This window comes from Diadema antillarum, unplaced genomic scaffold, assembly GCF_040938485.1.
Source record: "Diadema antillarum isolate AM-2024a unplaced genomic scaffold, OU_Dant_1.0 seq00000083_RagTag, whole genome shotgun sequence".
In the NCBI taxonomy this organism is placed as follows: domain Eukaryota; kingdom Metazoa; phylum Echinodermata; class Echinoidea; order Diadematoida; family Diadematidae; genus Diadema; species Diadema antillarum.
Window position 1 is genome coordinate 417,754 of NW_027271176.1, and position 25,088 is coordinate 442,841.

At 38.2% G+C, this 25,088-nt stretch overlaps 1 protein-coding gene across 1 annotated transcript in view; it reads right to left on the minus strand.

The window, feature by feature from the left end:
* Positions 1-1,104: 1,104 nt before the first annotated feature.
* Positions 1,105-25,088, minus strand: part of LOC139726445 (kielin/chordin-like protein) — a 48,115-nt gene continuing 24,131 nt past the window's right edge. Inside the window, exon 9 of the mRNA XM_071637401.1 lies at positions 1,105-1,287. Within this exon, the coding sequence (XP_071493502.1) occupies positions 1,105-1,287 (183 nt within the window). The remainder of the gene's footprint in view (positions 1,288-25,088) is intronic.

The window sequence follows — 25,088 nt, forward strand, 5'->3', positions numbered from 1 at the left end:
TGTACTGCGGGAAGCTGCTTTGATTTTGTCCCTCAAAGAGGATCAGCTTTCGTTCGTTGGTCAAGTCTTTCATCCTTTTGTTTTGGTGAACGTCACTAATCGTCCCCACGCTAGCCTAGGAATTGCGCGTGGACAAAGGCCTGCCGATTTCAATAGAGTACGCCCGCCTGCAGTCCACTTAGACAAAAGGAGGATTAACAGGTTCTTCCTTCTCAGGTGGACAAAAGACACTATTCCAGGGCCCGGGACAATTACTTTAGTTTCAAATACAGGATCTGGGACTAGAGGACTCAGATTCGGGAATGAATTACTGAGGCAGAAAGAGAAATTGCCAAGACAAAATAAACTGCTTGTATCTTTGGAATCATACAATTCTAGAAGACAATTTTGTTATCATTTGAAAGATGAGATGTTGCTCTAAAACTTTCTCACAGAGTCAAGGGAGCGTTCCATTGAAGAAAAAACACGATTGACTTTTTTTTTTCATACTACACAAAAATTTCAAATAATTTTTTTTGATGTATCAATTATTTGTGCAATATTTCAGGTTCAGATAGATATTGTGGCAAACTGACTGCATGACATGAAAGAGCAAACATTTCTTGATATATATTGTGTAGAACTCAATTAAAAAAAGTCAATAGTTTCAGAGATATGGCGGTTTTAAATTTCATTGTTAGTCCAGTTTCGAAACGTTCTGGCGTTAGGTAAAAACCCCTGGCACGTTAGGGGTTTTGGGCCTGGCACATTAAGAGTTAAACATACACAGCCTCATGGAACAGGCATAAAAAGGCAGTCAGTGGGATAAACCTTGCACATTTGATCACAGAAAGAGATAAACACTGGAATCACATACAAACTGGCTCTTTTCATAATATGTACCTACAGCTCTGACTGACCTGTTATCACACATTGCTTAAAAGTACACGGCTAAGAGTCCAGACATATTTTTGTAATCCCCTCTAAAAAACATCTGTATTTTCCAAAAATATCACATTTTCAAGGATGAAGCAGCACAATGGACATGAGCACCTAAAAAACGTGTCCAAACCATCAGCTGACTTGTGGAAGGGACAACTATTCTCTTTTATCAGTGAATCAGCATCACCTTCCCTCACTGTCCTGAATGAATGTGGCGTGTCGAAACACGAGATCAGCGACCAGGGGTTCCTCCACTTCCTTCCCAGCATGCAACTGCTCATCTGACAGGACGATGTTGGTTTCTGAGTCAGGCGTCACCACGGTGACCATCTTTCTCCTCTGCTCGAGAATGTTGGCCACTACCACCTACATTCATGCACAAATAAGGAGGACATTTGTAATATTGTAAAATGCACACACTTACATCAATGAAGAAGAGCCTATAAACAAGCTACTCGTTGCTAATAAAGTTGTCTTCTGCACAAAGCTGCAAGAGTAACTTCGGTGATGACAATAGAAATTTGTCAGAGGTTTTATTGCAACTGATTGATAAATTTCATGAATTTGAATGATAGTCAAGAGTTTGTTTCACATGAGTCTTCATACATACTCAAACATCGTGGCCCTGTTGCATAAAACCCTTATCGCTGGACTTAACGCTCCTTTCTAGCAGCAAGTCTTCAAATTAGCGGTAAATTTTATAATCCTTGATGCTGATTGGTTGTGACGCCTAATTTTGACGGTAGTTACCATTGAAATTCAATGGTAAGTTTTATGCAACGGGCCACGTGTCTTTATCATGATCTAAATATATACTTGAGATTGGTTTGAAAGGTTAGATGATCAGCATTATCATTCAAACCCTCTCAAAGTCAAATAACTTTAAAAAAGGAAAGAAACAAAAATATGAATAAGAAATAAACAACATTAAAGGGACACAGTCCTCACGAAATTTAAAAAAATATGTTGTTGTTGGTACCTCCAATGAACTACTTTCACCAAAAACAAACTTTAAAATCACCAAATAAGCTCGTACATTTTGGTTGAAAAAGTGTGACTCTGCATGGTGAATATGCTAATGAGCAAGTCTTGGCGGAGAGTCATACGTCGTCGATGCACAACTCTTCCCAGCCGTGTTCTGCTCGTTATCCGTACGCTCCCTAGTTTACCCGGATGCATGAAGACGTCGGTGGCTACTCCGACTCGTATTTGACATTGTTTCTACGTTGTGTGTGTGTGTGTGTGTGTGTGTTTGTGTGTGTGTGTATGTATTGTGTATTACATTCGCACGTGTGGACGGTACAACTAGATGATAGATCTACGGTAGATACGCGTACGCACCCCGTACGCGGTTTGCCCTTCGCACTTTTCCAGTCTCAAGCGCAGCTGCAGCCCTACCTGTCGCCGCTCATGCATGTTCTATATATAGTACGTACAGAGTGTACATATTTGTAGATAGAAACGATTCTACACAGGCCTGCTAGTACACTACAGGGGCGACCGCATTCAGCGTCGTCTGGTCAGGCTATCTTACATCAGTAGTTTTGCTCGAATCGTGCAGAAAATTTCCCAGGAAAATCCTTTTTTCCGTCCCAGACCAACAAAAGTATCGTGAAAGGTGAGCTGTGTGGCTGGGAAATATCGGTACAACGATGCCGAACATAAGAAACTTAGGGCCTACAAAATCTCGAAATCGTGTTGTGACCTACCTGTGCGTGGACAATTTGTGAAGCGATGTTTTTACGTGGACCGGCAGGCTGTGGCCCTCGGTTATAAACCGAGAAAACTCCTGAAACCAGATGCAATCCTGACCATTTGCTCACATGAGTTATAAAACAGAAATACCTCGAGCATCGACTTCGAAGAGAACCGAGGGAAAAAAGCGTAGAGAGGTAAGGAAAGTGGCTAGCTATGTTTAATTTACCGTGGGCCTGCAGCCGGGGTTGGACTGCGCATGCAGTACAGTGCCACTGAGCTAGCTGCTGCCAGTGCCGACTGGACATGCACGGCAAAGTGGAGCGAAATCATATCCCTACGACCCCCTGTGTTTACCCTTCCCGGCTCACGTCATATTTTTTTTTTCGAGGAAAGGCGATTATCTGACTACTTACTGAAATATCGATATACAAACAATATTTTCTTTGAAGAATTCGACTCTCTCATGCACAGGTTATCTTCGGTTTGAATGCCAAAATCGACTGGACGGAGTCGATCGAGTGTACTGTGTATGTATACATTGGTATGGTAAGGATTTGCGCGCGAGAGTGGTTTCTACGCTAAGAAGTATGCAACACGGACGGAAGCTAGAAAACGACCGTGCCTATTTGATGTCAAGTTCATGGTATATTTGGTTTAAAAATACATATAAATTTATGTTTACAATATTAATTTTTCGTAAATTATATATATCTACGCTTGAAATATTTTGTTTGAAATTATAAAACCACAAACTTTCACATTATATGATGAAATTGCAACTAATCATTTGAACACTTAAATTGGTTTTAGAGGCACGGCTGTCAACTTGGTGAGTAGGGCATGCACTACGTAGCATCTTTTTGCCGGCTCTTTCACGATCGCTTGCAGGAATTATTTTTCAAAAATCGCGTACGGAGACAATTTTTGATGTCCAAGCGTATAAATTGGTGAAAGTTTATATTTTTTACTCTTCTTAATTATCAGTACAGTGAAAATCTCAGGACTGCTTCCCTTTAATGAAACAGCCTTAAAACTACATCTGGGTACTGTACAACAAGGAATGTTTGCACACATTTTGATTTTGTGAATTTCGCAAGAGCCAAGATTCATGGAAATGAAAAGCATGCGAAAATTGTTTTCTACACTACATTGTATATGCAATGAATGCCAGCGCCAATTCACAAAAATTTCATGCCACAAAAATATCATGTTTTACAGTATCTAGTGGCATAAGAAACCTGCATTGCAAGCAGTAGTCACCTTACTCTGTGAAATCATAACTGTAGCTACTTTTGACTTGATGCTGTCACCTTGAGACACATTCAACTGCAAACATAGATCGATGGCACACCACAGTGTCCGCTATTAATCAGTGGGCACACATGTCTCGCAGACACAAGTGAAATCGAAAGACAATCCTCTTGTCCTCTCTTAAACTTATTGATCGGCGTTTCTACATGGGGGAGGGGGAGGCATCCAGGCATTCAGGCACAACACATTCACCTTGCAAAGTCTGAGCGGCTACCAGGAAATGGGGTGAAAAGAGAGAGGTCCCCTACCTTGAATGACCATTTGAGAGGTACAGTAAGACTTTGTGCTTGAATGTTGAGCTCATTTCATTTTATTTCCAACAAAATGAATTGCAGTGTAACAGTTACATATATATACAGTCAAACCTGCCATGTGCGGCCACTGAAAAATCCCCCCCCCCCCCCCCCCCCCCGAGAGAAAAGCCATGTTAAAGACCCTGTGAATAGCCCCAACCTGTCTAACGCAGCTAGCAGGTACCAATTTTGTTTCCCGCGCTAGATTTTAACCTGTCTATAGTGGCCACAGACCCATAGGGAGCCGCACCCAAACCACTAATTCAGCGTGTTCTTCTGCTTTGTAGCCGTATGCCAGTCATTCACGGCCAACAGTTCAGTGATCACATTGCTGCATTGACTTGCCATTCAGTCATAGTAATGCACTCATGAAAAGCATGCTTGCTGTACGCATGTTACTGTGCAACAACTCAATCAATACCGGAATTGTTCAATACATGAAACACATGCACATGATACGCATATCTGCACATGCATACCTACATGTTCATACTTAGAGATGTATTCAATGATAATATGTAGGCCTACATGTAAGCAATACACATATGTCGGATAACCTGTCTATAGCAGCCACCTGTCTGTGATGGTCACTCTTTTCATCTCCCTTGGGTGGTCGCTATAGACAGGTTTGACTGTACATAGTCATACAAAATCAATGCAACATTGCAACAAAGGAAAATATGATGAACGGAAATGCAATTAGCCTATATACTGTGACTTTTATAAATACATGTATACCAAAACAAAGTTTTTGGAAATGGTGGGGACTGCTGAAAAGCAGGGTTTGTAGTCTGTAGTCCCCTGATGAGCAATGACTAACTACTGAATTAATGGAAACAGTGCAGATTGCTTAAAAAAGAAAGAGAAAGACCTGGAAGAAAAAAACACATACACAAAGACACAAACACACACACAAACCCAAGGCAGCTCTCTTACTCTCTTAAAAAAAAAGAATAGAGTGAAAATATTCACTCTTGAAGGAGTGAATACAAAAAAGAGTGAATTTAGAGTGAAAGTGGAGTGAATTTTGGGTGAAAATGTTCATATTCACTCATTTTGGAGTGACCTCAGGGATCACTCGAAGATTTTGGAGTGATCACTGTAAAACGAGTGAAAATGAACATTTTCAATGAAGATACACTCCAATTTCACTCCAAATTCACTTTTTTTTTAATTCACTCCTTCAGAGTGAATATTTTCACTCGATTTTTTTTTCATTTTTTAGAGAGTATAGGAAAGGATGATGATGTTTGTCCTTGCAGGCAAAGCCGACCACATCTTCTCTTATCACTACATTCCTTAAGTGCGAAGATGGCTAACCAGTCCGATCCTCGCTCTAAAATATCTGGTGTAGTCTGGACATATGCAGTTATAGGAAAGGATAAGTGTCTTCCTGTTATTCCTTCCATGCTTATAGGAAGGGATAAGCATGGAAGGCATAACAGGAAGACACTAAGGAGGACAAGGAAAAATGGGCAAAGGAAGAGGAATTGAATGGTCAATATCAACACACGCGATGCATGTGATGCATGATAGAGCTTATCGTGGTATAAAAGGAGATTATGTTTTACAATAATTACAAAAAATTTAACAAGGAGAAAATAAGGATATTGAAATTATAACTTTCCAGAACAGAAAACTTCTGGGCCCCATTTCATAAAAGAGGTGGGGGTGGCAACTCTTGCTGGAATGGCAACTTCCAATCGCAACAGCCAATCAGGAAGCTGGATTCTTGTTGTTACTATGACAACTGCCATTCCAGCAAGAGTTGCTATCATATCAACTTTTTATGAAATGGGGCCCTGCTATGCAGGAATTATAACAACAACAAAATCTTTCAATTAAAGGTAAAGGTATCAAAAATTAAAGTTTTTCATGTTGTTATTAATAGGATTCCAAAATTCAGGGCTGGAAAAGGAGAATATAGATTTAGTAAAGATGGTCCTAGTCAATGGCAAGTGGCATTCATTGGTTTGCCAAAGATTTCGCCTCTTCCAGCTGGTTATACCAAGGAGGTAGTACCTCCTTGGTAATACACATGCGTACCACATATATCAAGTATGAATATCTTAATTCCACAGTGGCCATAACCAGACCTAAAAGATGGTACTTCTTTGAGATCCAATACAGCTATGTGGATGAAGCAGAGATTGCAATGAAATAAAAAAAATTAAGAATGACCAAGATGAAAAAAAAGGGAGCCATTTGAAAGCTTGCAAAAGAAGCAACAGGCTTGGCACATCATAGTGCATGTGTATTATTAAACCAGGAGCTATTGATTGAATTTGATTCTACCACAAAAAGCAATATAATTGTACAAGGTATGCAGAATAATGCACTACATCATAACATCCCCTCAGAACTCTTGAAATTATCTCCTTTTTCCCCAGTAACTTGTTATACTTTTCAGACGGAAAAAAGTGTAATGTCTGCATATTCATGCAAGTTAAATGGAAGTTTCATAATCTACTAGCCACTCATCACTGCTTGCAGATAAGCAAGGTATCTGGTTTGTCCAACTCTACCCTAATACTGGTACTCCTGGTGAATAGTCACTGGTAATATCAAGCAGATTTTAGTATCAAACATGCCATATCAGGCCAGCTGATGATATCTTTGGTATAAAGAGTAGAATACAGCAATCCATAATTTCCAAATTCTTGTTATATCATATGAAGGTGATGGAAAGCAACTAATAACAACAGAATGACAAACCCTACAAAAGGAAATTATTAAAAGCACTCAAAATATCACTTTGGTACAAATCTGACAATAAGCCAACAATTGATTCATATCATGCACATTATTGATTCCTCCCCCCAGACTGGCAACTACAGCTGTTGGTTAGTGTCACATTGTATAAACAGTGTGGTTTTTAGGTTGAATTGATGACCATGATAACAATTCTAATTGCAGTTTTGTTTTCATAACATTTGACCAGTACATATCCTTTAAGCATTAACAAAAGAAAACAACAAATTTCATAATCATATATCTGCTATGAACCACTTCAAGGTTGCAGGTAACCAGTTCCTTGAGTCATGTCCATAGTCACACCAAAGTCTAGCACATCCTTGTGACTCAGCCTGGATTAATCATATCAAAATTTGACAGTCATGATGGTCTCAGTGGCTAAACTATGAATATGATTTATATATAAATAAATAGCACTTATGCATAAGAGATTCCCCCTATACCACAAAATGCCACCATAGGCTAATGATAAACATCATATTTTGTTTCAAAATGCCTGGCCTGGTTTCTATCCACCCTTGCATGCTTCACATGTAGAAGATTTTGCAATTTTTTCATTCATACTGTATACGCTATATATTTCGCGTGGGTTTTATTTTCGCGAATTTCGCGAGTCGGGAGCTATTCGCGAAATTAACAACACGTGAAAATATTACCTTCCAAAATGAATCCCTTGCCTTGATGATATGAACATTTCAGTACTAGTATACCATGTCACGGCTTACCGAACAGACCATACTGGCTATTATAAAGCTTGTTTACGCACATCCACGTCTAAATACTGTAGAGAGCCAATCCATTATCGCAAGGGGACCACTCGTCAGAAATCTAGCGCGATGGACTTAACCACTTCAAAAATGTTGAATTCTAACTTCCTAGTTCGCAGAGTTTGGCAAGTTTTTTTCATGCAGTGTATAACTAGTATCATTCTTATTTGCTAGTAAGTTGAAAATTCACACTTTCTTTACCACTTCATATTTTCTCTGGTCCCCCAATCGCGAATTTAACCACTCGCGAAAATGTGTGACAGCGGCAATTCGCGAAAATTTATGTCCGCGAAAATTATAGCGTATACAGTATCTCTCTGTTTGATATGATATTGAATTTTATTTACATGAATTTAAGCAAACGTTTCTCACATTTTTTTTTTTTTTTGGGGGGGGGGCACATTTTCTCCAGTCTGATAAAGGTTAACACTGACACTGACAACTGCCATTCCTCACTCATGTGGATATATTGTCAGATATCATCTGAGAAACACCCTGTGGACATATTATCAATTTGTTTGACATGCATTATTTAGACAGTGGCCAAAATACTGGAATATTTTCCAATGGACCATCTGTCCATGTTTACATTTGCTGTAATAATTTTTTCATGTTCTGAGTAGGAGACAAAATAATTTTTCATTTTTCGGAACTTTGCTGTCTGTCAAAACTTTACCAGTCATAGCAAAAATTCACGTGGGTAAAGCAATACATCTACACACATTAATATTTTGCATATAACTCTTCTATTTTCACAACGGTATCACAGAGCACACACAAGATGCATAAAATCTCCCAACAAGAACATATCCCAGGTTCATGGTACATCTCTTATCTTTTCGTCTCATCTACTTCCCTGAAATACCTGCTCAAACAAAGACAAAATCAGCATTAACTCATGTAAAACATAGCAACTCTTTGGTCTGGTCTGTAGGCATTGATATGTACGATACTACAGGTTCACTAAGAAAACGTGAAGGGATCTATTATCATCCTCAAACGATATATACCTTATGCTGTTATGGTAAATGTTTTTGTCTATCAGTCATTAAAAGGGCAGTTACCCCAAACATATGGATTTAGTGAATGCAGACATGAGTAATACACGTCAGTGAAGTCACACGAAAATTGCAAGATCTGTTCACAAGTTACCAAGTTTTAAGTTTTGGTTGAATCCATGTGCTATTGTTACTAGATAAGAAGAGTGCAACAATTTGTGATGTCATAGTAGGACAACATAAAGAAAATATAACGAATTCAAAAATTTTCATTTTTCTAGCATTATGAAAATAATGAAAGCGCAACTGACCTAGCAGAAGGCAGAGGAAATGATGTTACTCTTAAGATATGTCAGTAAAAAGTTGGAGGAATGTAATACTCTTTGTAAAAAAACTAAATCTTGTGAAACTGTCTTTTTACCATTCTGGTAACATCACACACTGTTGGTGATTTTCCTATGCAGCGATGGCGGGACTGAACATTTGAGAATTCTTATGTTTTTAACAAATTGTATGATTTTCCTCAAATTTTACTGTGTTCCATTTATATTGCTGCATTCCTTCAATCCACACACGAATTTGGGGTGAAATCCCCCTTTTATATAACACACAAGAGCTACAGGGTCAGTGAATTGAGCACACAATTTGCCCCAGTGTGTAACTCCACTGTCAGCAAACACAGATTTCTATTTACCCTCATTGATCAGTACTAAACACATTAATTTGGCATCATCTTCTCACCACACTAAAGTAAACCGCAGACATTTTATGAGTAGAGGCTAATTGCAGGTCAAACTGTCCTACCCACTAATAATGCTTGTGAATCATAACTTAAATATATCACAGTCTGAATGGTCAATCTTCAAGGATTCAGATACAGGTAATCTCCTTAAAGTCTGTTGTACTTCTTACTGTGGACAGGATATTGAGGGGAGAGATATAACAGTCAATTACCTCAAATTAAATTTATTGCAACAAAACTACTAAAAAAATTAGACTCCCTAAATATATTGCATGTACAGTATACTGCATATGCCATACATTTAGTGAGTCTAATTTTTTTGTGAATCATTGCGTGAGCACTGCACATTCATGTCGAGATCAGAGATAATCGTTTCATGTGTTGTTTATTTCGCAAATAGTACCCAACTCCTAAAATATGCAAAAATAAAAACCTTGCACAATATGTGGGGTATAAAATACCTTCTAGTCCACAGATATCAACTAAACACATGCTACTTATCAAAATTGATCATTGCAATGATAATCTGATTGACAACTGAATAACTGCTGAGTCAAAACCTCAAGATGAATTTTCAAAGTTTATATTATGCTTCATTAAAAATGGCAGAGATAGCATAAGCTTCATGTTCCTGCATCCTTTTTCACTGTGTCTCAAGAAAATTCCAGGCTAACTGCTGGACATCCATAACACAGGGGCATCTGATATAAATCTAATTGTTTATATTATGTTTAATCTAAGAAAAGGAATGGCATAAATAGTATATGCTTCAAATTCCTGCATCCTTTTCCACTGTGTCTCCAGGAAATTACAGGCTAACTGCTGGACATCCATGACACAGGGGCACCCGAAATAACTGTTTGCACCTGCATTTAGGATTGTATTTTATAATGAGGTCTAACAGAAAGAAGCAGGAACACTTCATTTCTCAACTGCCAATGGCCAGACAGTAAGGCATCATACAGAGGTGAACTTAAGTTCATTCATCCACACTTTTGACAAAAATCCATGGTCTTCCTCGCAAGAAAGCTTGAGGGTAAATGTATCTAGGTCTATCTGTGCTCAAGTCAGCCATGCACAGCTCAGAACAAAAATCCTTTCTTTTGACTGGGAAGGAGTCTAGGAACTCTCAGCACAAATGAACAAAGGACCTGATGAGTGTTTTCCACACAGAGTCCAGCGTATACCATGTAGCATGTTCTCTTTGATTGATAAGGCAAATTTGTCTTTCCTACAACCATCAACACAACCACTATATCATCCTAAATATGGACGTCTCTTGTTTCATGGTCACAAAAATCATGACGCAACACAGAACATGCAATGCTGAATGAAGAATTATCATTAAAGGACAAGTTCACCTTCATAGACATGTGGGTTGAGTGAATGCAGCAATATTAGTAGAGCACAACAGTGAGAGTTTGAGCAAAATCGGACAATCCGTTAAAAAGTTATGAATTTTTGAAGTTTCTGCTCAGTCACGGCTGGATGAAAAGACTACTATAGCTTGTGATGTCACATGAGTACAACGATATAAAGAAAGAATAAAGAAAATTCAACATATTTCCATTTTTCTCCCATAACAAAAGAACTCTCGACTTCTCTCTTTAAGAAGGCAGGGGGAATAATATTACCCTTAACATACGTCAGTAGCAAGTCGAAGAACTGTGCACTTTATTCAAAAAGTAAAGTTTTGTGAAATTCTCTTTTTATTTTCATTATATAGTTGTACGCATGTGACATCATATACTGTAGTAGTCTTCTCTTCCAGCAGGTACAGCGCAGATACTTAAAATATTTGTAACTTTTGAACGGATTGTCCAATTTTCCTCAAACTTTCACTGATGTGTTCTACTAATATTGCTGCATTCTCTCAATCCTTATGTATATGAAGGTGGACTTGTCCTTTAAATTTTCTTTGTATAGGCCTACTCCATGATAGTCTGTTTTGTATAATTCATCTAAACTGTGCTGTTAACTAGGACTATCAGTTGTTAAAGTCATATCAAAGACAGACCTGTATAAAGTTGTGCAGATTGATATGGGGGAAGTTCCCCACATGCTACATTGCTGATTGATAGTAAACGATAAATCTGAAAAGCCGCTGAAATCACTGCAAGTGTTGTTACCATAATTTATCCAAAATTCTGAAAAAAATCCTCTACAGTGTTATTTTCTTGTAGTTGAATTGAGCCTATCACTTATCTTACACTTCATGACCAAACTAGGAGAGGTTTATGCACTACAAGCTAAGGCCTTCACTTCAGATCAAAATGATGTAATACAATGTCAAATCAAAGTTGAAAGATAATAAATTCATCAACCACTTTCTGTCCCTCTTTCCCTCATGAATGAAGTTTCTCTTTGAAATTTTAATTCACCTTTCAGAAGAATATCAATCAACCATCCCATTTTTATTCTAGCCTTACATGTAATCTTTACATCTAATCCCAATATGTACTGGTACCTTATCTAAAATGGTTTTGCATATCAAAAGTTCTGCCTTTAAGTTTCCCCTTCATTTTCAACATTCTTGACATTACTTAGTAAATACCATGTTTATTACCCACGCCGATGAAAATCGGCAGGGGGTTATGTAAAGGGTTCCGTATGTTTGTTTGTTTGTTTTTTTTTTTTTTTTTTGTTTTTTTTTTTGTTTGTTTGTTTGTTTGTTTGTTTGTTTGTGTACAAGATAACAAGAGAACGGGTAAACGGATTTGCACGAAATGTTCAGGGAATGTTTGGATAATGACAGGAAAGAATCGATTAGATTTTGGTGATAATCGGTTGCCCCTTGCAAATTCTGTGTGACCTTGAAGTTTTGACCCCATGGTATAGTGACCATTCCGAAAATTTCCCGTTTCTCACTTTGCGATTTTCCGCTACCATACGAAGACATAAACTCCCCAACGATCCGACTTCGCTGCTCAAATGTTCGTAAGAATTCCGAAATTTACGTTTAGGCCTATTTGAGGGACTATGTCCTTCTAGATTTATGAAAGTTCATTCTCTGTCATCACAAACTGGCCCGTATTTTGATGATTTTTCAAATTAACATTGATTGTTTTTTTCGTTGGAGGAGCATTTTGCTCGGTCGCAGTCACACTGCACGATATGCGTGCTCAATGTCAATGCGTGTGCAAGGCCGCTGAAAATGCATCGCGCTCTACACTGTTGGTGCAAAATTGCACCGGGGACGTTGCGGCGCTCGTTGGTGGCCGAATACTGGTGCAGTAGACATTTGCATTCAACCCTTGCATTGAATAATTCCCGTAGACACTAATCATAGGGGTAATTGCCTAGGGGGTACGTAAATTTTGTTTTTCTTTTTTGCTTTTGTGGATACCATCAAAGATCGTACACTCATACGACCTTTGATATTTGATGATTTTTCAAATTAACATTGATTGTTTTTTTCGTTGGAGGAGCATTTTGCTCGGTCGCAGTCACACTGCACGATATGCGTGCTCAATGTCAATGCGTGTGCAAGGCCGCTGAAAATGCATCGCGCTCTACACTGTTGGTGCAAAATTGCACCGGGGACGTTGCGGCGCTCGTTGGTGGCCGAATACTGGTGCAGTAGACATTTGCATTCAACCCTTGCATTGAATAATTCCCGTAGACACTAATCATAGGGGTAATTGCCTAGGGGGTACGTAAATTTTGTTTTTCTTTTTTGCTTTTGTGGATACCATCAAAGATCGTACACTCATACGACCTTTGATATCATCACACTCTCGGCTTGCTATAATCAAAATATCCCGCAAGAAAACGGCGTATTTCTCGATTTTTAGCGCTTTTTCCGCGACCCGTCGCGTAGACAATACTCTTAAAACTGGACTTAATTCGCGCGCGCTTGGAAAAGTTCCGATTCTGCACTTTTGACGGTGGAATTTGGGATTTTCGATGGATTTTTGGAGGAGACTTAAGGACTCTCCTGTACGTGAATGAGTGTTAATACCGTATGTGTAATGATGTGATTTGCGTGTGATGTGACTGTAGAACCAAAGATCGTACACTTCAGTGTACGATCTTTGGTAGAACTCACTGGCTGGTGATAAAGCACACTGGCAATTAAGTGGCCGAATTCTGGTAGATGACCGAATGCACATTATGTTTACCCCGACTTTGTACTTAGGCGTGGGTCTGCCGCCTTTGACGGCCCCTCTCTAGTTTTATATTGTATTTTGATGTATGTAGAATATGTACACTGCATTTTTCATGATATGCTTTGCACACTGATATTCTTTGTTGAAAAACAAAAATCAATAAAATGTGAAATCCTTTACAACCTGCATATAATGGCCCAATAGCAAAGAAGTGCCACAATAATAGATATAATATTTCTCGCATAAGTGTAATAAATGTTACACATCAATTATAAAACTAGATTTCCAGAGTATAAATGACATATGGCCGAAATGCTAACTATCTTGTCCTTATTTTATATCAATCTCCTTTACAAATGCACAGCACCGCCATTTCATTGGGTCGGTGAAAGTTTTCGCCACAACATTTCATGTGTATGAGGCAAACACCTGTTTTACCGCAGTTGGCATAGGCTGGTACTGCCTCCCTTTGGGATGGGCTTCTTGTGTGTAAACTGGCTTCACAGGCTGCTCTGCATGGCACCATATTTGACTGACAGAACTTGTGCTGCCTACACGCTTTTATATTATAAATAACATGCACTGCTCTGTCAATATGAGGGACTAGGATAATTTGAAACAGAATGATAAAATCAATTGCATTCATTAATTCAAACAGATATTGATATTTTCTTTTTATCAAAGAGAGCTAATTCAGATCTAATCTTGATTATTCATGGACATGGCCATCGATGTTCAATTAAAAAAGAGTCTCCCTCCCTCCCCTCCTCTCTCTCTCTATCTACCTACCTATCTATCTATCTATCTATCTATCTATCTATCTATCTATCTATCTATCTATCTATTTATCTATCTATGTACAATATAGGCCTACATAGAAATATAGAAAGATGTATGCATATTTTTACACACACATTGATTATAAACTAAACAAAACAAATCATTAACCAATGTGACATGAATTTGGAGAAGAAAGATAATACAAAGTTTACATAAGCCTATGCTGTTCTGCGAAGACATGTTGTTGCTGATATTCATTTTGTGTGGATTTTGTGGGCACCTTATTAAAGTAAAAAAAAAAAAATAAAAAATGGGTTCAGATCTGTTCATTAGCCTGGCCCGCCTTTGCTGATTCCTGATACAATTGTACATGCTGATGCAATTACTGTATACTAAAAGAATAATCATATGTAATTTCCATAGTGCATGACCTGGCCATTTTCACACCACATGCTAAATAAGGATACTGAAAGCATATTAGAATATCAGAACACCTTGTTTCACTTCACCCATTGCATATATATGGGGTATTGCCTCCAGTATGTGAGGTAGGCAAATAAAGACAAATATAGACCAGTGACAAACTTTGTAAAAGTCTGAGGAAAGTTTGAGAGCTTTAGTAGCAAACAGCTCCTAAAAGGTGTCTATCGCAAGATATATATGAAATAACTCAAACCTCCCATTACATAGATTACGTATGCCCAATTTTGCTTACTGATCTCCAGTATCATTTGTTCCTCCATATTCAGAGAACAAAGATTTTGCCTTAGCTTAAGGCATAATCCTCTTTACCGTGATGTATAATGGGCACTTTTAATAAACCCTTTGCTTCTGAAGATATTTCATTTGAGAATCATTAATCTTTTTAACTTCAAACTCACACTGTACAACTTGTATTTCATTTGATTGAATGATTTTTAAAAGTTTCTGATTAGGGGTGAATTCCTTATTTGAATATTTGAATATCACCCATTGTGTCTAAATATTGTGTTAAAGTGTTGAATACCTCAATAGGATATGTGACAAGATGAGAGAAATGTGAGAGAAATCAAGAGTTATAGTGGTGCACAATCACTATAGCTATAGTTTAAAAAACTGTGAAAGAATATAATAAATAAGTAACAGATACTTTAATCAGTTTGTCTCCAGCATATAGAGAAACCTAACTTCTAATAATATTTCTTCATACATTATCGAGTAAATAATGGAATGTGAAATTGTTTAGATAATCTTCTATCATTATCATATTGTTTCTTCAAATAGCTAAATAATCCCTCTCTCTGCTTACATCATCACTAAACAATGACAATGCCCCAACAGATTTTGACTTTGTGAAAGTGCAAATTATGTGCACACTGACAATAGCGGCGAGGAGAGAGAATGACTGGAAAATTACCAGTGTGGCGGTAATGCACTTCACAAGCCTGAGCGGCTCAAAATATGAGTAACACAGGGACTAGTGTGGGATTATTCATGCTCTGCGCTTAATATAAACCCTCTGCCAGACTCGGAGCGGATTATGCATTCCACTTGGCTATCACATGCTCGGCATGTGATGGTGGCTGATGGCTACGAACAAGTGGCAGGCATCTTGCTCCTTATGTTCCCCAGCCTGCCTTGTTTTCCCCTCAAACCTCTATCTCTCTCCATCCTCCTCCTGCCCTCATTCCCGTCTCCCTCTCTCCCTTTCATTTCCCCTCATTTCCTGAATGTTTTTGTGCGGCCTTCCACTGCCATTGTCTCTTTTCATCTGTGACAGTCGTGCAATTAAGCCCCACCTCTTATCCCTAAACAACCTTCAATCTTCATGGATGAGCTTTTTAGCATCTCTCCTCTAAACCCCCCTTTTCCTATGTGGATTTAGTAGTCTGACTTCAAGGCAACAGGCCACATATTCTCTTTCACCAATGATGGCCTGTACAATACATTTTCATACATAATCTGCAGATTTTCCCATGGAGAGATATGGGGAGTGCTTAGGACATAGTAATGGTAACATTTGTGAGCATAAAAAAGGTCTGTGGCCTTTTGCCCTTTGACCTTGTCTGACTTTACCAATCTTCAGACTTCACCGCCATCTTTCGGTGATGAACCTGTGGTACGAGTTTCATGGTCATAGCTCAAAGCTCTGGAAAGTTACCAAGAGTTCACCACAATATAACAAGTACAGTGCTTGTCAGGAGAGTTATTGACCTTTTGACCTTTGGCCGCATCAGGCTTTTTCCCACCGAATTTTCCCATTTGACCAGCATCTCTATGTGATGTACCTGTGGTGTGAGTTTGGTGGTCATAGCTCAAAGTTGAGGAAAGTTATTGAAAGTTATTGGTGATGACGGAAAAGTGACATCTACGTCTCGCCTATCTACTAGTATGCCGTTTCAAGTTAGTGTGGGTTTGAATCTGATTGAGCAACTCTCAATAATAACACCTCACACCTCAATGCTATCTGCTCAGTTGGAGTTATGAAATCAAGTAATCTTGCAGGGAGCCTCATGATAGGATAGGTATTTTGGATCATCATACCTACCTACCCTACACACATACTTACAGACACACACAGCTGCTTGTCCTAAAATAGCATCGTCCAGAAAAAGGCCTGTGAAGATGTACCAAGACACCCTGGACATCCTTTCTAGCACATGTCTAGGGCATTTTATTACTAAGAGGGAACACTGCCCACCACCCCCCCCCCCTCCCCCCCAATGAATGGCAGGGTGATGTAATGCTACAATGATGCATCATGGGAGAGGTTACAAAATTGCATGATATCCATGCCAGGCTCAAAGATTCTTAGTACATGTCATTACAGTCAGCTTTTAGAGTAATACAGCCAAGGAAGTTTGATTTTTGGTTGTAGTTGGAGACAGTCAATTTGTTTCATTTGATGAAATTATACACTGAATTTTGTAAAAAATAATTCTTGTTACAAGATCACTACAAAAAAAAAAAAAACAAACAAATATCATATCCCAACTTAAATGACTGAAAACTTGCCTTTGATCAATGTAGACAGGTATAAACTCTGAGCTGTGCATCATATTCAAATATGTGCCAATCTATCTATTGGTGATTGTGAATTATATAATCCAATTGGTAAATAAACCACAGAATACATGTATTTCTTGTATTTTGTGAATGAGGTTATTGTCTCCATTGTTTTGGGTTTTTTTTGTATGTGTTTCCATTTTTGATAATTGCATACATCACAGCTGCATGCAATTGTACTACTTCTAGACCAGATAGCGGTACTGCATTAGCAGTTAATTCTCGCTATCGCCAATGACGTAAAAAGTACCCGGATGTTGATTTAAGCGTCATTTACGGTGCATTATGGGATAGTCCGGTAGCAAAGTCACTTCCGTTCGTACGCGCGTGATACGTGACTAATGCTATTTACACACACAACCGACTGTATTCTACGTGTACTTCCGGTTTTCTTGACTTGAATTACAGCTTTAATATGATTTGAAATTTTTCCATTCTTAAGAAATTGCTGTTAATACGACTATTGGTTGTTGCTGCAAAGCTGCCATGTGTTGTTCGCACGACAATAAATGAAAAAAATCTGCAGAAATAGGACCCTTACTGGCATGCGAGACGTGACGTGGCCGCATGGGTGAAGTTTGCGGGTGACTCCACAGCGCAGTACGTGCATGCGCGACTTACTAGTAGTGGTGGTAGTAGCACTAGGTAGTAGGCCTATATAGTGCCTACGTACATTGTACGTACTTACTTGGAAGAAGTTGCTTCAGAGACAGGATAAGTTCGAGATCACTGTTCGTTCCTGATTGTGTTCGCAACATTTCGACAGAGAACAAATAAAAAAAAGATGGGCATTCCATGACGATACCCAGGTGGGTGAATATTTTCCAGCATATTTTCAGCGTATGCAGAGATGACTGATCTGTGATGTGCACATTGATCGCATGATCACGAAGTACGCTGTATCGTTATGTGTTAGCTTATGCGCTGCGTGCAGTGGTGGTGCATGCTATTACTAATGCAAGCCCAGGCCGGCCGCCGGCGGGGACGAGTGTACGAGTATGCACTCGCTGGCTCGGGCGGTACAGCGGCCTACTGTACTAGTACCTGTGCCAGCGCGGCGCTATAGGTAAGGTACACGTACGCGCACGCTAGCGTTGTGCAAATTATGCCCCGCGCCGGAAGTGCCCTTGCTACCAAGTGCACTAAATCTTGACGAAAAAGCCACATCCTGGTACTTTTTATGTCATTGGCGCTAGCGAGAATTGGTCAAACATTTGCCACAGGAGTTGATGAAGACAATAAATACTAAATACAAAAAAGATCTGATTTTTTTCCCTTGAGTGTGTTAGTTCTTTTTTTTTTGAGTGTGAATATTCAAAAGATTTGAGTTCTGTAACTGGTGTAAATGGAAAACTACAAACTCCCAATAAAAAATCCTGATTCGCTACCCAGCCCCTCTTCTCTGCCAGGAAATGCAAAGGTTCAACTTTGTGTGCACACAGGGGATGCATAATTCCACTGCCAGGACACTTTAGTGAGGAAGGATGTAGATAAGATTTACAAATCACCTCCTCTTCTCCTCCAACAAGTACCATCATCATCCCATACCATGCCCAAGGCCATGGACACTGTGATGACTGTGATTTTTTTTCTTTTTCTGGCAGTTTCAAGAGTTTTTTTTTTTTTTTTTTAATAGTACCACATACACTACCAGAAAACCAGAAAACAGAAAACTTTCCATGCTTTTGGGGAGAAAATGTGCATGTACCAGAAAAAAATTACAAACAAACAATATTCAGGTTTTTGGGTAAGTAGAAAGTATCACATGTGCAACTTGCCACTGTCTTTGAGCTGAGGCCAGAGCGAAGGCCGCTGATCTGTGCAATTCTTATATCGAGATCAGCGACGAAGGCAGGCCAGCAGGAGATCAACTGCATCAGTGATGGAAGTCACATGACCAAACACTGGGAAAAAATGAACAACTGGCGAGATAGACATTTACATTCTCAAAAATCTGAATAAACTACTAAGTTTTAAAAACTTCACTTCTGAAGGGTTTTTTGGATTCAGGGTTTTTTCGATTCAGGTTTTTCACTCACATAGTGGTAGTCGCCAAGCAACTTCCGACAAAAAACTGGAGCCTTTTCAGTGACAGTATAAATGCCCCTACTAAATCAAGTCTCCTGGCAGACGGCTAACTGCAAATTAGCTTTCTCACTAGAGCTGTGTTACAAACTCCACTTCCCATCCATCAAATAAGGCTATATAAATACACTTTCTGGAATGAGTACACATTGCTACAAAAGTAATCACAAAGTTGAGATGAGCAACACTGCCTCAATCTTACCTGTCAAAGCTTGTATCAAATAAAACTCAATTCAGAAGACATCCCCAGAGCATGACGAGCCGTATGTGACTTGAGAAACATCTTTGGGAGGAAAATTTTAACTGTATTTATACAACCACGACCTGGCAGAAGAAGATATCTTGATTTTTTGACCTTTTGTTTGTTTGTTGTTGTTTTTTTTGGCAAGCAGTGTTCTTCTAAACATCATGTTTGGTGAGTCAAAATACCATGTAACTGTATTAAAGAACTCTTGGTTATGTTGTAAAGAAACAAAAGATCTCACAAATTTCTTCCTTTTAGAGGAAACTAGATATATCGCTACGGCGACTGATATGCCTCCGCCATAATGCATGGTTCTCCTAATAGGTCTATAGTACAATGTCTTGACAATGTGTGATGACAGTTTCACACAATTGGCAAAATATCAAAATGACAGGTTTGCCACAAATGTGCTGAATGTTCACTTTCCTAGAACTAGGTTCAATTGGATGAATGATTAAAATGTCAGAGTGCAGGTATTTGGGGAACTGATGATTTTTACTTGACTTTTGACCCTTTTATAAGTTTATGCATTGAGTAATTTTCAAGGTATTGAGAAAAAGTATAATTTCAGTATCAAATGGGAAAATAGCATTACCTAAACCTGGCCTTTGACCTTTGACCTTTGACCTCACAGTTCCAAAGAGAATCACTGTTAGGTTGAACATGCATACTGTAAAACGAGGAATTTTCGCATGCACTTAAATTTCGCGAATTTCGCAAGTGCCAAGATTTGCAAAATTAAAATGCACGCGAAAGTTGTTGTTTACATTATATGCACTGAACGCCAGTGGCACTTCGCGAAAATTTAATGCCACGAAAAAGGCTGTCAGCTTCAATTCACGAAAATTTCATGCCGCGAATATTTCATGTTTTACAGTAATTCATGATGATACCTTGAGTTACTTTTGAGATATGGAGGAAAAAGTGCAATTCAGCACTTTCACTTGACCTTCGACCTTTGACCTTTGACCTTTTGGCAAGAAACTTCCCACAGAATATATATTGAGTAATACATGTATACATCAAGTTAAAAAAAAAAAAACCTTCAGGCATTGCATAAATATAAGGGAAGTAGTGATATTTTGAGGAGTTGACCTTGACCTTTGACCCCTGACCTTTGAACCATGACCCCCAACTTCCCTAGATAATCACTGCCCATTGGAACAAGCATATATACTAAGTTCCATGAAGATACCTTGAACCATTTGCGAGATATGGAGAAAAACAATTTTCAACCTTTTTTTTCACAAAATAACCTGTGACCTTTGACCTTTGACCCTGTGACCCTAAAATCCAAACAAAGTATTATCCCCCCAGGATATACCCTCATACCAAGTTTGATGTAAAACCACCACACGGTTCTTGAGATATCGACAAAAACAAAACGGGACGTACGTACGTACGGACGGACGGACGACCCGAAAACATAATGCCTCCTGCCACTTGGTTGGCGGAGGCATAAAACTGACATTGCCTAGGGAGCAAAACTATGTAACATGAGATACATTGTTTGGGAAATGACTAGCATCTATTCTTTATATTTATTTATTTATTTATTTATTTTCATTTATTTTCTTCTTTTTTTTTGGGGGGGGGGGGGTAATATGTGGGTAAAGTTATGTGGTTTTGTCAGATAATATTCTTCCATTGAGGCAGCTTGTGTGGTTGGCATCAATAAATTTCAGTGTTAATATCCAGCAAACAAAGGAGATCATAAACTCTACAGTCAACACTACATAATATTCTGTTCTATATTTATGATTGCTTTGAGGGGAATGTGATTTACAAGCCCTGCTTTTTAGCTTCCCTTCCGCTTTCACCATCATTACATAAATATCAAGCATCTCTGCTTTACAACCTATTATATTGTAATTACACTGTGCTTTGACATATTTCAGATATGTTGTTCTTTATTAGCATGATTTCATTTTATCAGAATCCCAATGACCATATTAAAGGGGATGGCTAGTAACCGATCAGTGGGAATCAGTGGGAATGCTGAGGGATGATTGTTCCAATCCTTGTGGGATTCATTTAAGAGTACATTATATATCTACTGTTGTGTGAAAATTATTTGCTTCAGAACGGTCTCATATTCAAGTAATGTGCAGATTAATGCCCCGTCACTGACCAGGCACGCTAGCCTGGAAACATTAAACTGCACATCACTTGAATATGATACCATTTTGAAGCAAATAATTTTCACATAACAATAGATATATAATGTACTCTTAAATGAATCCCACAAGGATTGGAACAATCATCCTCCAACATTCCCACTGATTCTCACTGATCAGTTACTAGCCATCCCCTTTAAATATAATATATCAGAATATATTACAAAAGTTTAAGACTTAAATTCATAAGAATCTCTATGTAACAGTTCATCCATAAAAACGAGGCAAAAAGAACTTAGCACACCTATCTTTTCTTTTTTATTTAACAACTGGGTTCTTAATTTGCAGATGTGACTGTTATTGCTCAGATTTGATCTAACTACCGATATAAATATCTACAGGATTACAAATTTGGAATTCAGAGGACAGAAATAACTCAAGGACATGCTGTATTTTCTTTACATCCCCTCCCCTCGGTATCAAGCCCTGTGAAGTTTGACAAAATTTTGCAGCAATGTACATCTGAAATGTCAAAACACTTCATATGATTAATAAATACAGTTCATGGTATGAAACCCTTGATCTATGGCCTTGGATTGTGAGCCAATTTATTAGTGTATTATGCTGCTGTGCAAAGGGGGTGTTAAAGGACAAGTCCACCTTCAGGTACATAAGGATTGAGAGAATGCAGCAATATTAGTAGAACACATCAGTGAAAGTTTGAGGAAAATTTGACAATCTGTTCAAAAGTTACGAATATTCTAAGTATCTGCGCAGTCACTGCTGGAAGAGAAGACTATTACAGTGTGTGATGTCACATGCGTACAACTATATAAGGAAAATAAAAAGAGACTTTCACAAAACTTTACTTTTTGAATAAAGTGCACATTTCTTCCACTCGCTACTAACGTATGTTAAGGGTAATATTATTCCCCTTGCCTTCTGAAAGAGAGAAGTCGAGTGTTCTTTTGTTATGAGAGAAAAATGGAAATATGTTGAATTTTCTTTATTCTTTCTTTATATCGTTGTACTCATGTGACATCACAAGCTATAGTAGTCTTTTCATCCAGCCGTGAATGAGCAGAAACTTCAAAAATTCATAACTTTTTAACGGATTGTCCAATTTTGCTCAAACTCTCACAGATGTGTTCTACTTATATTGCTGCATTCACTCAACCCACATGTCTATGAAGGTGAACTTGTCCTTTAAAGATGAGAGATGACAACAAAGAACGATATAAAAGTGTGTATAGATAGTTTACAGTTTTGTGACAAAGACTACGATTGTAGGTGATATGTTTCAAATATTGCAACTATTACATTTAGGGTATAGAAGCTATTGTCAATTAAATCTACAGTATTTTGAAAACATTGCTACTGCTGATTGAGGGTGTTTGAGTTGAGAATATGTGTGGGTCTGCCTAACAAAATATCATGGAAATTCCACTATATCAATTTTTTGCTTGAGGGACCTTGCAATATAGTTATTACTTTTTTGTGAATAATTTACTAATAATTCTAAACTGTAAATTCTGACAACACTCATGATTATCTAGAATGTTAAAAACAGCAGAAAGCAAAACTTTTTTTTTCACTTAAAGTAAATATCCTAATTCCTACTAATTTTTTTTTTAGGTCATAAGATAATCAAAAAATAATTCTTAGTTTGACATTGTTTCTTTTTATTAGGCAATGAGTGATAATTCAGAAAAGAAATACAAAAGTGAAGAGAAATATCTAACACAAATTTCTTACTTTGTATTCAATTGACAAGGATCTACTTTTCTTTTCATTTGATTTCAGTCTACTTTTCTTTTAAATGATCTAATTCAACTTTGAGATAGTGTGGAAGAAAACTTTAAGCGTCCTCGCTAGGAGCAGCTGACAAAATTAATGATTCTCCTTAAGATCTCTGAGAGGCTTCCATGAAATCTTTTTCTTTTTACAATTTGAATGACAGCTGCTAGCTGGGATGGGCAACAAAGTTTCTACAGTACTAATTGATGCAGATGATAAGGAAATGCAGATTTCCATCCAGTTATTCCTCTTTACACACACACATACACACACACTAAGACAAATCTCAAAAGATTACAGAATAAACATAACCTTCAGTGTTTACAGTGGCTACCTAATAGCTGGGAACACCATTTAAGTTGAACAAAATTCAATGTAACAAAAATGTTTTTCTCTCTCTCACTGACGTTTTTAACTAATAAACAATCAGAAACTAGAAAAGCACTCTGAGAGCGCAGACCTTTGCCAAGCATGCAGCTCATTTCAACCACTGATCTTGTTCTTCCATAGAGATATCAGTGATTTCCACCCATACATGCTTATAGCATTGTGTGCTGAAAGTCGCCCGATTTCCCAATATAGAAGCCTTTGTTACATCCTAAACCCTCAGCTGCCTCACCCTCACCCTCACCCTCACCCTCACCCTCAGGGGGAGGGGAGGGGGACATTGGCACTGTCATAAGCATCTTGACATGGTAATGTCCACATCCCTATAGTTTCATGTAGGATGATTTGCATGGGCCAATACCAGTCTCCATTCGAATGGGAAGAATTTCCACTAGCGCTCGGCATGTGTAGACCTCTCTATCCCTCCCATCTAAGTGGGGGCTACTGTACTGTATTTCATCAGCTGTGACCACAGGACACTGGTCAAGAAGTTATGACATCAGTGATTGGTGCAGATGATTGGGAAGTGCACATTTTTCTGCAGTCTTATCCTCTTCATAAGCATCAAACTGTATCTCAAAAGATAATAATATACACCACAACTTTAGTACAGAGAAATATCTGCTAATTCCCTTCACTCCAGTAACTACCATACATGCCTAAACGTGCAATGACTTTATCTGAAAATGGACATCATTAAAAACTTTCACGACTACGACACACAACAGAATTTCAAAGCTATGTAAGTGCACATTTTCCTGTAAGTTCACAGTAATATTGAATAAAACTGCACTTACAAAGTAAAGGAGGTGATGTGTCATTGTCTCAAAAGTTCATTACTAACATGAATGCACATCTGTTATTATTTCTTGTTTCTATTGTCACTTTCAGGCATGAACCTTAAAAGAAAAGATTACACGCATTCAACTATATTGCATGTGTCATACCTAGGTCAATAACCCAGCTTTGATGATTTGTAGGTAGGAAAGTTTGTGCATGTGAAACATGATTGTTTTTATTTGTGTTAAACCAATAGGACA